Here is a 12,298-nt window from a genome sequence, read left to right on the forward strand (position 1 = left end):
GTTACGGAAATTATCTTTTGACATATGTGAATTAGACTTTTTTTTTATATAAGCCAGTCATAATTATTGTTTTTGTCAACGTTTACATTTATTATTTTTTATTACTAACATGAATGTTAGGTTGTTTCAATTTTATTAAATGTTGACTACAAATTATTTTAGTCATTAAATAGTGTTATTTGATATTTAAATAATTTTTAAATTAAATAGTAATTGAAATATTCAGTTAAATGAGAAAATTTAAATTTAATAAATTTGAATTGATTTACCCAAACAAAATATTTAAAAACAAAATACTTTCAAATAATATTAATTCAAATCGAATGGATTTGAATGTCCCATATATTAAAAAAAATAATAATCCAAACACAAGTTAGAATTTGGTTGGCTTTCTCATGTGATTTATATTTATATGTTTCACATGTTTAGTTAAACAAATACTTCTAGGTGATATTCAATTGGTTAGAGACATTGAGTTTTCTCAGTATATAACATGTATGCAATAATTTGAATATATTGATAGTTATACCTATAATAATGTGTTGGCTTTTATATATGCAATTATACATTTTATAAGTGTTCTATAAGTTGTTTATCCTTATATTTGATTTTTTTTTCAATACTTATATATTTAGTATTTGTATAACAAGTCTACTTGAAAGTTGTACATCACTTTATATAGGATTTTTAAACAATTTTTTCATTATTGAAAAAAAAAATCAATTTTTTTAAAACATTGAGATTCGTCATAAATCTCTTCATTATGTTGCTCTCTAACGATTGGAAATTAATTATTATAAAAAGTTGAGTTTGTTGTGTTGATTTTTTATCCGACATAAAAAGTTTATTATACTTTGTCCATTCTTTAATAACAAAACTTTTTTTATAACAGTGCATGTTCGTAGATCATGGTGAATCCAGCCAAAGGTGGAATAATTAAAGTTTATGCGATTAATGTGGTTACAAATTGTGAGTGAAAGTGCATTGAGAATCAAGTTATGCGCCTGCAGAAAATGATTCCATCACCAATTGAAACAAAAGCAATTTCAACACGAGAATCCTTTGAAATTGCTTGGTTGAAAGCAAGCGATAAGAGTCTCCACTCTTGTTTATCCTCCGAAACTGCCTTTTCAGGCAAGGCAACAGTTCCTCCCCACAGTGCATTATCATATGCAACTATTCCACCGATCTTCACCAATCTCATAAGTCTCTCGTGGTAATTCCAGTAATTCTTTTTATCAGCATCAATGAAAGCAAAGTCAAAACTCCCCTCCTTTGCCGCCTGCACATAACCATGGATTCAACATATTCCTTTTTCTTTAAAATCTTAATTTATCATTCTAGAAAGCGAGGTTAAATGTCAGCATTAATTCAATACGGAAAATATAAACATAAGAAAAAAATATTCATAAATTCATTATCTTAAAGATTGTGGGTTGGAGATAGTGTTAATCCCTTATGTGTAGATTGAATTCATGTTTTATTGGTGTTGTGTCTTTATGATAGATGCAGATCTCACTTTAGAACTAGTTTTATAAAGTTAAGTTAGACTTAAAGTTTTTTTTATCCCATTGTTTTAAGATTTTGGATTGGTGGTGATATCAATCTTTTATGTGTGAGTTAAACTCATGTCTTATTAGTCTTCTATATCTGATAGGTGCAAACTTCACTTTAGAAACCGATTTTTTAATGTTGAGATATGTTTAAAATTTTCTTGTCTTATTGTCTTGAGGTTTTGGGTTGGGGGTGGTGTTGATCTCTTATGAGTAGCTTGAACTCATGTCTTATTAATCTTGTATCTTTATGATGTAGAAAGACTAAACTTTCTATTTACAACTAATTCTAAGTCAAACACTATCCCTCATGTTGGGTAAACTTAAATGTGAATTATTGCATTTAATTGTGTTAGTATATTTAATTGTCTTAGGAGATCGTAAAGGTCACGAGTATATCTAGTAATGATTCTGGCACGCACTAAATTTCATTAATTATGTAGTCGTTGTATTTAATGAATGTAGTTGAAAAGACCTATAAATTAATCATATATTGTATTGCTGATTGTAAAATACAAGACTTAACATACAAAAGTGTTTATTGAGAGACTTGTTTGTGAAGACATGCAAATGGATATGCATAGCTTACATCTTCTAAGAGCTTATCAAGAACTGGTAAAGCTGGAGACTCAATGAAGTCAATCTTGTGTTCAACACCAGCCTTTTTAATGAATGGTAGTCCTATCTCATAAGCTTTTCTATCTCGATCCATCGCTATAATCTACAGTAGCAAGCACATAATAAATGAATACGGAGCTAACAACAACATAACAAGGAGTATATATAGCTACCATACTAACTTTTCCATCATCTGGAATGGTGAGTGCAGTGAGGAGAAGAGAGTATCCAGTAAAAACTCCAACTTCAATTGTGTTTTTAGCATTCGAAACCTTCAAGAGCATGGCCATTAGCTGACCCGCATCAGGTGCAGCACCCATGAAACCCCTTTAGAATGAAAATCACAGTACATACAAAAAAATTTCCTTATGTCATTGCTCAAAACTCAAATTCAATGAAAAGCCATTCTTTTGAGAAATTCTTTCGCAGAGAGAGAGAGAGAGAGAGAGAAGAATTACATGGGGTGCTTTGCAGTTGCATTTCTTAGCTCTTTGAGGGTTTCTGCTTCTCGTGGATAAACGCCGGTCTCCAATATATACTGCCACAAGAAAAATGAACTTAAGAATCGAATATATACGGAATCAAATGAAAATTCCAAGAAATGTTTGATTTTCTTACCTTTAGTAATCCCTCACTCTGCAATATCACTGTATTCGGGGACACTTTTGGCTCTGATATATTCTCCATTTCCCAGTAACCTACTTACGTAACAGAGTCCTCAAATCAATAAAAAAAAGAAGTTCTACTACATGTTATGATTAGACTTGGTATTCAATACCTGAATTTCAAGGATGTTCAAAGAAGATAGAAGCTAAACTCTGAGCACAGCATATTATTCCACCGTTCTTTAATAGTCTCAATTAATAACGGTAGGAATGCAGATAAGTGTTTTTAGTTAATATAAGTTGCTTCTTTATAATCTTTCAGGCAAAGAATGCTTCATTTAGATCTTGCTCACCATCTTTTCGTGCTCTTCCGAGACATTTTGGAAGACACCCTATTTTAATTTCTTGGATACAGATAAGAAAAATTACTGGCCAGATACATGATTCCAACTAATTTCAACATAATAATATGTACGCAAGTTTTCAATTATAAAATTAAAATATTAACTTTCTATCATATATATATATATATATATATATATATATATATATATATATATATATATATATATATAATGTAACAATTAATTAAAAATTATGTAATAGAGAACCATATCATTTTTTTTTTGAATTATGCAAGACCAAATATTATGAATCAGTGATAATAATTATAGTTACGATAATAAAAATAAAAGGGGTTGATGTATATGTTTTGTTAGACTATGTTATTCAACTCGCTATTCTTCTTTTTCTTTTGAATCTTCACATCAAGTTAACCATGTTGAATTCACTTTTTAAAAATGCATAGGACACGAAATTGAATTTCTGCTAGAATTTTGTGATGAGGTAAGTTATATTAATGTAAAGAATAAATTTGAGGAGAATTAGAACTTTTAATGCCCGAATACTTAGTATGATTCAACATGGGGAAGAACATTACACCATACACTATTAGTAAACAATGAGTTTCTCGTATCTAAACAGGAACAATGAGTTGAATAAAGTATTTAAAATTGCAGTGCACGCCACCACTACATTAAACAAAACATCGTGTGTAAATAACATAACACCACTCATTGTTTTTCTCCACAATTTCAGCAAAGGGTACTATGTTGTTGCAAGCAAGAACTTGAAAATTTATTGAAGATGCTTCTTACGAGACGAAAATTGGGCAGCGAAGGTGTCACAATCAGGTAACTTTGGATGAACATGTGGTGCCTTCTTCTTTGAGGGAATATCCTCATCACAGTTTAAAGGTTTTGAAGTCTCTTCCTTATCTGGTATCATTGCAGATAATGTTACAGTTTCCTCATTTCTAGGTTCTGAACCTGCATCTTCTGCTGATCCATGCTCAGAATCACTAGTATCAGAATCTAAGTATGCATCTGAGCCACTTCCACTTGATTCCTTGTTTGCTTCACCTTGCACTTTCTTGCAAGGTTTCACCACATTATCATTACCATTCATGAAATGTTCATTGTGTTGTTCAGTTACATTAGTCTGTTCATGGTGTATCTCAAAAGCGCTTCTTCGGAATGTGCTAGTAACATAACCAGCAGAAAGATGTTTGGAAGAATGAAAAGCATATTCTAGAGATAATTCAGCTCTAAACCCTCCTCTAGAAGAACTCTTCCATTCACTTGAACACTGTCTTGTTAAATTTTCACGGTTGGAAAGTTCAGCAGCTGCTCTTGCAGCCACGCTTGCACGTTCTGCAGATTCTGCAGCTACCTGTGCAGCAGTTGCAGCATCTTTGAATTCCATCTCCCAATTATGTCTACCCTTTTCAAAAGCACTCGTGTTTTCAGAACACAAGTTTCCAAAATCCACTTCCTGATTTCTGGTATCTGTAACAAATTAAAGAACCACGAATATTCACCAACGCAATTACCGTCTTACTATGTTTCTCATAAAGTGATTAAAAGAAGTTACCTGAAGATTTTAGTTTTCCATGCTTCTCGCAAAAACTTCTAGACATATCTTGCATTTCTGTAAGTTGACAAGAAGCATGTAAACTAGGAGGTTCTTTTTCATCACCAACAAGTGGAACACGAAGTTGTGGAGGTTCCACGGGAGTACCCTTCTCAAAAGTGCTTGGTCCAGCCTTATGATATAAATGGTGGCAAATTAATACAATAAAACATATTGATCACTTCAAACTTGCTAATTATAAGGTTATAATCATGAATCACTATCTATGATAAGATTGTTGATTCTTCAATAACTGCCTTAAAAGTCACAAACAAAGTAAAAGTTTTTACACTGAAAATACAAAGCCATTAAACTAACTGAAGATCATAATGAACAAACAAACCCTACCAGTAAATCGTGAGACAGATTCTCATCATTTTCTTCTAAAGACGGTTGCCATCTGACATTATATTCCTCTGCAATTTCAATCAGTATTCTGATTTTGGTTGGACCATCTGGTGCTCTGTGAGACAATTTCTCAACCAACTGAAAGGCAATACTAAATTAGAAAAAAAAAATGATGACAGATAATTTTGAACATGATAACACAGAGTAAGAAAGACTTGCCAAACGATTTACACCACATTCAGGGCGTAATTCAACAGCTGCTGAGACAAACTCTTTCCCATACTTAGCCATAAAATGCTTCTTGACATCCACAAGCTCAGGTATATCTAAACACCTTGGGGATGCAAATATTACACTCGAAATCGCTTCCTTCAAATCTACTGGGCAGTTTCTACTGGGGAAAGAATAGAAAGGTAGAAGGATCAACACAGTGACAATGTATGATCACAATCAACTAACTTTCTACATTGCCAAGATCAACACTTTCAGAAAGAAACTCTCACATGCAGCAGTGTTCCCTATATAAATTATAATTAACCCTCTTATGCAGACAAGATAAAATAAATAAATAAATAAACAAACTATAATAAAGATAAGAAAGTATAAAAAAAAGATGTTCTAAACTTATTTAGGTGAAATCTACACACTTCTGTGATTCAATCACTGGCATACGTGCTGTAATGAGTTCACAGTATATCTTAATAAGATCGTATGCTCCCATGGTCTTCTCTTCCATCACTACATATTCCACCTGAAAACACGTAAAAGGAGAAGTTGATAAAAAAAAAATTAAAAGAAAAGAAAAACAAAAGATATATGGAGAATAACCTTTTCTTATGTATTCATCATTCATTATTATTCCCCTTTTTAGCTTATTGGAAATTACTTTTGAAAGCTGATATAAAATATCATAAAGAATTATATATAAAAAAAAAATCTATAGATTTAACTGTACACTATATTTTTTGTAAAAAAAAAAAACATTTTAGTATTACTCTGACTCTGGCAGCATGGTTGTGGCCAGAGTGAAGCAAGTCAGCCAATTCTTTCCGTAGCTGCTTCACTTGCCGTTCGCTCTTGTTCTTCAAAACCTCTATCCGTGAAACCGCAAGCTTCAACGCGGTTTTGCTGCATCATCACAAATCAAACTCAAATCACCAAAATCTCTTCTTCTATAATCAAACACTGCACAAACATCATAACAACCACATCAAGTTTTGTACCATTTTTTGGACTTGAAATTCGGAAACATAGCTTCTACGACACGAAATTCAAATGAACGAGAAACACTGTTGCTGTTTGTTTGAACCAAGTAAATTATATTTCACAGTTTGAATGGACCTTTGGCTAAATATATATAATGGTAAGAAACTTAGCGGAAGAAAAATAAAAAGGTTTAGAATAATTAGAGAATAAGAACTTCATGTAAATCAATTGCTGTAAGAAGTTATTGTTATTTAATTGCATATAAAGTTTAGTTTGACAATTGTGAGCATTGGATTGAACTACCATTATACCTTGTGACAGTCACAGAGAGCTACAACACCCAACTATGAATATTGTATTGTTAGTGTTGTTGCTTCAGTGATAAAAAAAGACTTTGTTTATTACCTCATTTTCACTCCCAAATTTCATATATTAACCTCTTGCAGCTTGTGTCAAGGAATCATCTTACAGTTAAGACTAAATATTCCGAGTTCATCAACTCTAGACGGTTCTTATGACATTCAACCACCATGAAAGTGTTGTTGCAATATAATTCAAGCTCATATGTGCACACGTAAGAAGCTGAATAAAAGTCAGAGAAAATTAGTGACCTTGTTGGAAGACTTTGTCAAAAGTCTGTTGCAGGTTTTTCGGCTATTAGTTAGGAGCACTTTAAGATTCAGTTTTTAAGTTATTCTTAGCACCACTAATGTAGGATTGTTAGACGTGGTTAGTGGAGATAGTTAGCCAAGTTTTTTTTTATTATATAAACATTGTATTGTTCAACATTTTAAATGAATGTGAGGAGAACAATAAACTGAGCTCTCTCTCTTCCATTATTCTGTCATCTGGTTCTATTATCTTCCTCCTCTAATATCCAACTTTTTGGTATCAGAGCAATCCGGGTTCATATCCAGGGAATTGTTGAGTGAGAAGAGAGATCACTCAAACACAAGGATAAACACGGTTGGAGAGTGAAAAAGTTGTTCATAATGCAGAACAATGGATCTGGAGCCACTTCACAATTGCCTATCTTTAAAGGCATAAATTATCAGTTTTGGAGCTTGAAAATGAAAACATTATTCAAGTCTCAAGAACTGTGGAGTTTTGTTGAAGAAGGATTTGATGATGCTCAATCTCCAGAACCTGATCAGCAATTGAAAGAAAAGAGAAAGAAAGATTCCAAGGCATTATTTTTGATACAACAGGCCTTGGATGATGGAATCTTTCCCAGAATTGCTTCAGCAACCACATCCAAGATGGCATGGGATACTCTAAAGCAAGAGTATCTAGGTGACAAGAAGGTGATTACAGTGAGGCTGCAATCACTAAGGAGAGAGTTTGAAACAGCTCTAATGACGGACAAAGAATCGGTCCAAGAATACCTGTCACGTGTATCCACTGTGGTACAACAAATGCGGTCATATGGAGAAACAATGACCAATGAGCATGTGGTTGGAAAAGTTCTAAGAAGTCTCACAAGCAAATATGACCATGTTGTAGCAGCCATTGAAGAGTCAAAGGACATGGGAGAATACACCTTTGATGAACTCATGGGATCCTTGCAAGCTCATGAGGAGAGGCTCAATAGAAATGGTGAGAAGAAGGAAGAGAAGGCATTCCATGTGAAAGGAGATTCCTCAAACAGGGAAAAGACAGGGCAATTCAGTGGAAGAGGTAGAGGAAGAGCTGGCTCTAGAGGAAGGGGCCGTGGAAGAGGACAGAATAAGGAAGGAAAAGAGCAATCGTATAAGGGTCCACTCAAATGTTACTATTGCAAGAAGCCAGGCCACAAAGAAGCTAGCTGCTGGAAGAAGGAGGAGGATGAACAAAAGGGTGATCAAAAATCCAATTTTGTGGAGAATGAGCAAAAGTTGTTTTTAGCACAAAGTGCAGCTGGAAATGATGCAGGAGATGGCGTGTGGTATGTTGACAGTGGATGTTCCAACCATATGTCAAGTGCCAAGTCTATGTTCAGAGAACTGAATGAATCTTTGAAGAGCAAGGTGAGGCTTGGAGATGGAAAGCAACTTGAAGTGGAAGGAAGAGGCACGATTGCAATCAAAACGGAGCAAGGAAACACCAAGCTATTATATGATGTGCAGTATATGCCAAATTTGGCTCACAATTTGCTGAGTGTGGGTCAATTAATCAATTCTGGATATTCAGTATTGTTTGAAAATGATTTTTGTTTGATTTGTGATAAGAAATCCAAAGAAGTTGTAGTAAAGATTGTTATGGGGAGAAACAGAATGTTCCCTCTTGATTTATCTGGCAATGTGAGCAAAGCACTGACAGTTAGAGGAGATGATGATGCCAAGCTGTGGCATTTGAGGTATGGCCATCTGAATGTGCAGGGACTGAAGCTTCTAAGTTCCAAAGACATGGTGCAAGGGCTGCCTAAAATTGGTGAGCTTGAATTGTGTGAAGGATGCTTATATGGAAAACAGTCAAAAGGACCATTTCCTAATGGCAGAGCTTGGAGAGCAAGTGAAAGTTTGGAGCTGTTGCATGCTGATCTCTGTGGACCAATGCAGACAGTTTCTCTTGGTGGAAGTAGGTATTTCTTGCTCATAACTGATGACTACAGTAGAATGAGTTGGGTCTACTTTCTAAAGGCTAAGTCTGAAGCCTTTGAAAACTTTAAAATTTTTAAGGCTATGGTTGAGAAACAATCTGGTCTATGTGTGAAAGCCTTAAGAACAGATCGTGGTGGCGAATTCTTGTCAAATGAATTCATCACATTTTGTGAGGAGCATGGAATAAGAAGAGAATTGACTGCACCATATACTCCAGAGCAAAACGGAGTAGCTGAGAGAAAGAACAGAACTGTTGTAGAGATGGCAAGAAGCATGCTCAAAGCTAGAGGTGTACCAAACAACTTTTGGTGTGAAGCTGTAGCTACTGCAGTGTACATCCTAAATGTCTCTCCTACAAAGGCAGTCATGAATATGACACCATTTGAAGCATGGAGAGGAAAAAAACCATCAGTAAGTCATTTAAGAGTTTTCGGTTGTATAGCTTATGCTTTAGTTGATTTAAGATCTAAACTAGATGATAAATCTATGAAATGTGTATTCATTGGGTATGCTACTCAATCCAAGGCATATAGACTGTATAACCCTCTTACTGGCAAGATTGTGGTCAGTAGGAACGTTGTATTTAATGAGAATGCAGGCTGGAATTGGAAGCAAAGAGATAGTTGTGACAGTATTCAGCAGAATATAGTAGGGACTGATTGCTCAGAGGAAGACGTAATTGTGCCATCAAATGACCAGCAGTCTTCAAGTCCTCCTACACCATTATCATCTTCAAATCACAGCTCATCATCTTCTTCAAGTCCTTCCTCATCAAGTTCATCAGATGATTCAGCACCGAGAAAATACATGACTCTTGTTGACTTGTATGCAAACTGCAACTTTGCACTGATGGCTGCAGATCCAACCAGTTTTGATGAAGCTAAAGATGAAGTTGAATGGCAGAATGCAATGAACGAGGAAATCAGGTCCATTCAAAAGAATGAGACTTGGAAATTGGTTGATCTTCCTGAAGGAAAGAATGTTATTGGACTTAAGTGGGTATTCAGAACTAAGTTCAATACAGATGGTAGTATTCTAAAGCACAAAGCAAGATTGGTGGCAAAAGGGTATGCACAGCAAGAAGGAATCGATTTTGAGGAGACATTCTCACCAGTGGCAAGATTTGAAACTGTAAGAGTAGTATTAGCTTTGGCTGCCCAATGGAAATTGAAGGTGTTTCAGCTTGACGTAAAATCTGCATTTCTCAATGGAGACTTACAAGAAGAAGTTTTTGTTGAGCAACCACTCGGCTTTGTCAAAGATGGTGAAGAAGGCAAGGTTTACAAGCTGCAAAAGGCACTTTATGGACTGAAACAGGCTCCAAGAGCCTGGTACACCAAGATTGACTCATTCTTTCTTCAAAACCAGTTTGAGAGAAGTCAGAATGAGCCAACTCTCTATGTGAAAAAGGAAGGCATGAATGGATTCATTATTGTCTGTCTTTATGTGGATGACATCATCTACTTTAGCTCCTCTCAAAAGCTGCTAAATGAGTTCAAAGCATCAATGATGAAGCAATTTGAGATGACAGACTTGGGACTGCTTCAGTATTTCTTGGGTCTAGAAGTAAGGCAAGGAGAAAATGGAATATTTCTGTGCCAGAGGAAGTATGCAGAGGATTTACTGAAAAAATTTTCAATGGAAAAATGTGAAACTGTCAACACTCCTATGAACCCAAATGAGAAGCTGCAGAAGGAGGATGGCACAGGAAAAGCTGATGAAAAGCTGTTCAGAAGTTTAGTAGGAAGTCTGAATTATCTCACTCACACACGTCCTGACATTGCTTATAGTGTAAGTGTGGTATCCAGATACATGCACTCTCCAACAAAGCAACAGCTAGGTGCAGCAAAAAGGATTCTAAAGTATGTTGCAGGATCAACTCGTTTTGGAATCCTATATGAACATGTAAATGAGTTCAAGTTAGTTAGCTACACAGACAGTGACTGGGCAGGCAGTTTGGATGACAGGAAAAGTACCTCAGGGTCAGTTTTCAGTTTAGGCTCAGGAGCTATTACTTGGAGCTCAAAGAAGCAGGACACTGTGGCTCTGTCATCATCTGAAGCAGAATATGTAGCTGCTGGTGCAGCAGCAACACAAGCTGTTTGGCTTAGAAAGTTGTTGAAAGATTTATGTTGTGAGCAGGAAGGAGCAACTGAGATATGGTGTGATAACAGGTCTGCGATTGCTATGACAAGAAACCCAGCATTTCACGCAAGAACCAAGCATATTGAAGTTCAGCATCATTTCATAAGGAAGCTTGTGTCAGATGAAACAATCGTTCTAAGATTCTGCAGCACAAATATCCAAAATGCAGATCTGTTCACCAAGGCTTTAGCTCAAACCAAACATCAGTTCTTTATGGAGAAAATTGGTATGTATGAGTTTGAATTAAGGGGAGGTGTTGCAATATAATTCAAGCTCATATGTGCACACGTAAGAAGCTGAATAAAAGTCAGAGAAAATTAGTGACCTTGTTGGAAGACTTTGTCAAAAGTCTGTTGTAGGTTTTTCGGCTATTAGTTAGGAGCACTTTAAGATTCAGTTTTTAAGTTATTCTTAGCACCACTAATGTAGGATTGTTAGACGTGGTTAGTGGAGATAGTTAGCCAAGTTTTTTTTATTATATAAACATTGTATTGTTCAGCATTTTAAATGAATGTGAGGAGAACAATAAACTGAGCTCTCTCTCTTCCATTATTCTATCATCTGGTTCTATTATCTTCCTCCTCTAATATCCAACTAGTGTGGCCATTGTCATAGCAAATTTTCTATTGCTTATCTGTATTACAATTAAATCTACTGTAACATAGAAAGAAAAACAGAGAAAAGAAAACCAGCAGAGAATTTATGAAAGATCTTCTTCATATTGATAGACCAGAATGTTGGCCTTTATATATAGGGAACATCTAACAGAAAGGAATATATTCTCTAGAGCTGAGCTGTCACAGTGGTTATAACCGTATAACAAATACAGAATCTGAGTCAAAACAGAATTGCAGAATATAATTCTATATACTCTAACATTCCCCCTCAAACACAAGGTTATTGAAAGGAATCAATAACATTGAGTTTGTGACGTAAGATACAGAACCGAGCTTGAGAGAGGGATTTGGTGAGGATGTCAGCAACTTGATCAGTAGCAGGGATGTGGGAGACAATTAAAGAGCGATCCAAAACCTTTTCTCGAACAAAGAAGATGTCTAATTCCATGTGCTTTGTGCGAGAATGTAGAACTGGATTATGGCTCAAAGCGACAGTACTTTGATTATCACAATAGATGACCGGTGTGGCACACGCAATTTTTAACTCTTTAAGAAGAGATTGCAACCATAAGAGCTCAGAAGCAGTGATAGCAAGGCTGCGATATTCGGTCTCTGCACTGGACCGAGCAACTAAAGTTTGTTTCTTAGACCACCAA

General features: G+C 35.3%; 1 protein-coding gene across 2 annotated transcripts; it reads right to left on the reverse strand.

Annotated features, from left to right (window-relative positions):
* Positions 1-903: 903 nt before the first annotated feature.
* On the reverse strand, positions 904-7,077 carry LOC114179453 (putative caffeoyl-CoA O-methyltransferase At4g26220). Of its 2 annotated transcripts, XM_085671228.1 has the most exons (11): positions 6,319-7,077; positions 6,091-6,223; positions 5,743-5,846; positions 5,315-5,489; positions 5,096-5,233; positions 4,709-4,880; positions 3,995-4,623; positions 2,630-2,709; positions 2,354-2,498; positions 2,143-2,274; positions 914-1,282 (listed from the first exon to the last, which is right to left on the reverse strand). In XM_085671228.1, the coding sequence occupies exons 1-11, from the start codon at positions 6,345-6,347 to the stop codon at positions 992-994; spliced, it is 2,028 nt and encodes a 675-aa protein (XP_085527354.1). In that variant the 5' UTR covers positions 6,348-7,077; the 3' UTR covers positions 914-991. The 2 variants fall into 2 exon arrangements, with proteins under 2 accessions (XP_027915425.1, XP_085527354.1); XM_028059624.2 differs by lacking the exons at positions 3,995-4,623; positions 4,709-4,880; positions 5,096-5,233; ... (2 more) ...; positions 6,091-6,223; positions 6,319-7,077 and adding exons at positions 2,790-2,869; positions 2,950-3,150 and having other exon boundaries at positions 904-1,282.
* Positions 7,078-12,298: the final 5,221 nt, after the last annotated feature.

The sequence above is a fragment of the Vigna unguiculata genome, chromosome 3 (genome assembly GCF_037176805.1).
Source record: "Vigna unguiculata cultivar grain cowpea cultivar isolate G323 ecotype 2 chromosome 3, ASM3717680v1, whole genome shotgun sequence".
Taxonomy (NCBI): Eukaryota; Viridiplantae; Streptophyta; class Magnoliopsida; order Fabales; family Fabaceae; genus Vigna; species Vigna unguiculata.

Excerpts from the sequence above, each read along its gene's own strand:
- LOC114179453 (XM_085671228.1), bottom strand. The coding sequence starts at position 6,347 with ATGTTTCCGAATTTCAAGTCCAAAAAATG. Across the intron at positions 5,234-5,314 it reads AATGTGGTGTAAATCGTTTG|TTGGTTGAGAAATTGTCTCA; the intron begins GCAAGTCTTTCT and ends ATTGCCTTTCAG. Across the intron at positions 2,710-3,994 it reads ATATTCCCTCAAAGAAGAAG|TATATATTGGAGACCGGCGT; the intron begins GCACCACATGTT and ends TTCTTGTGGCAG.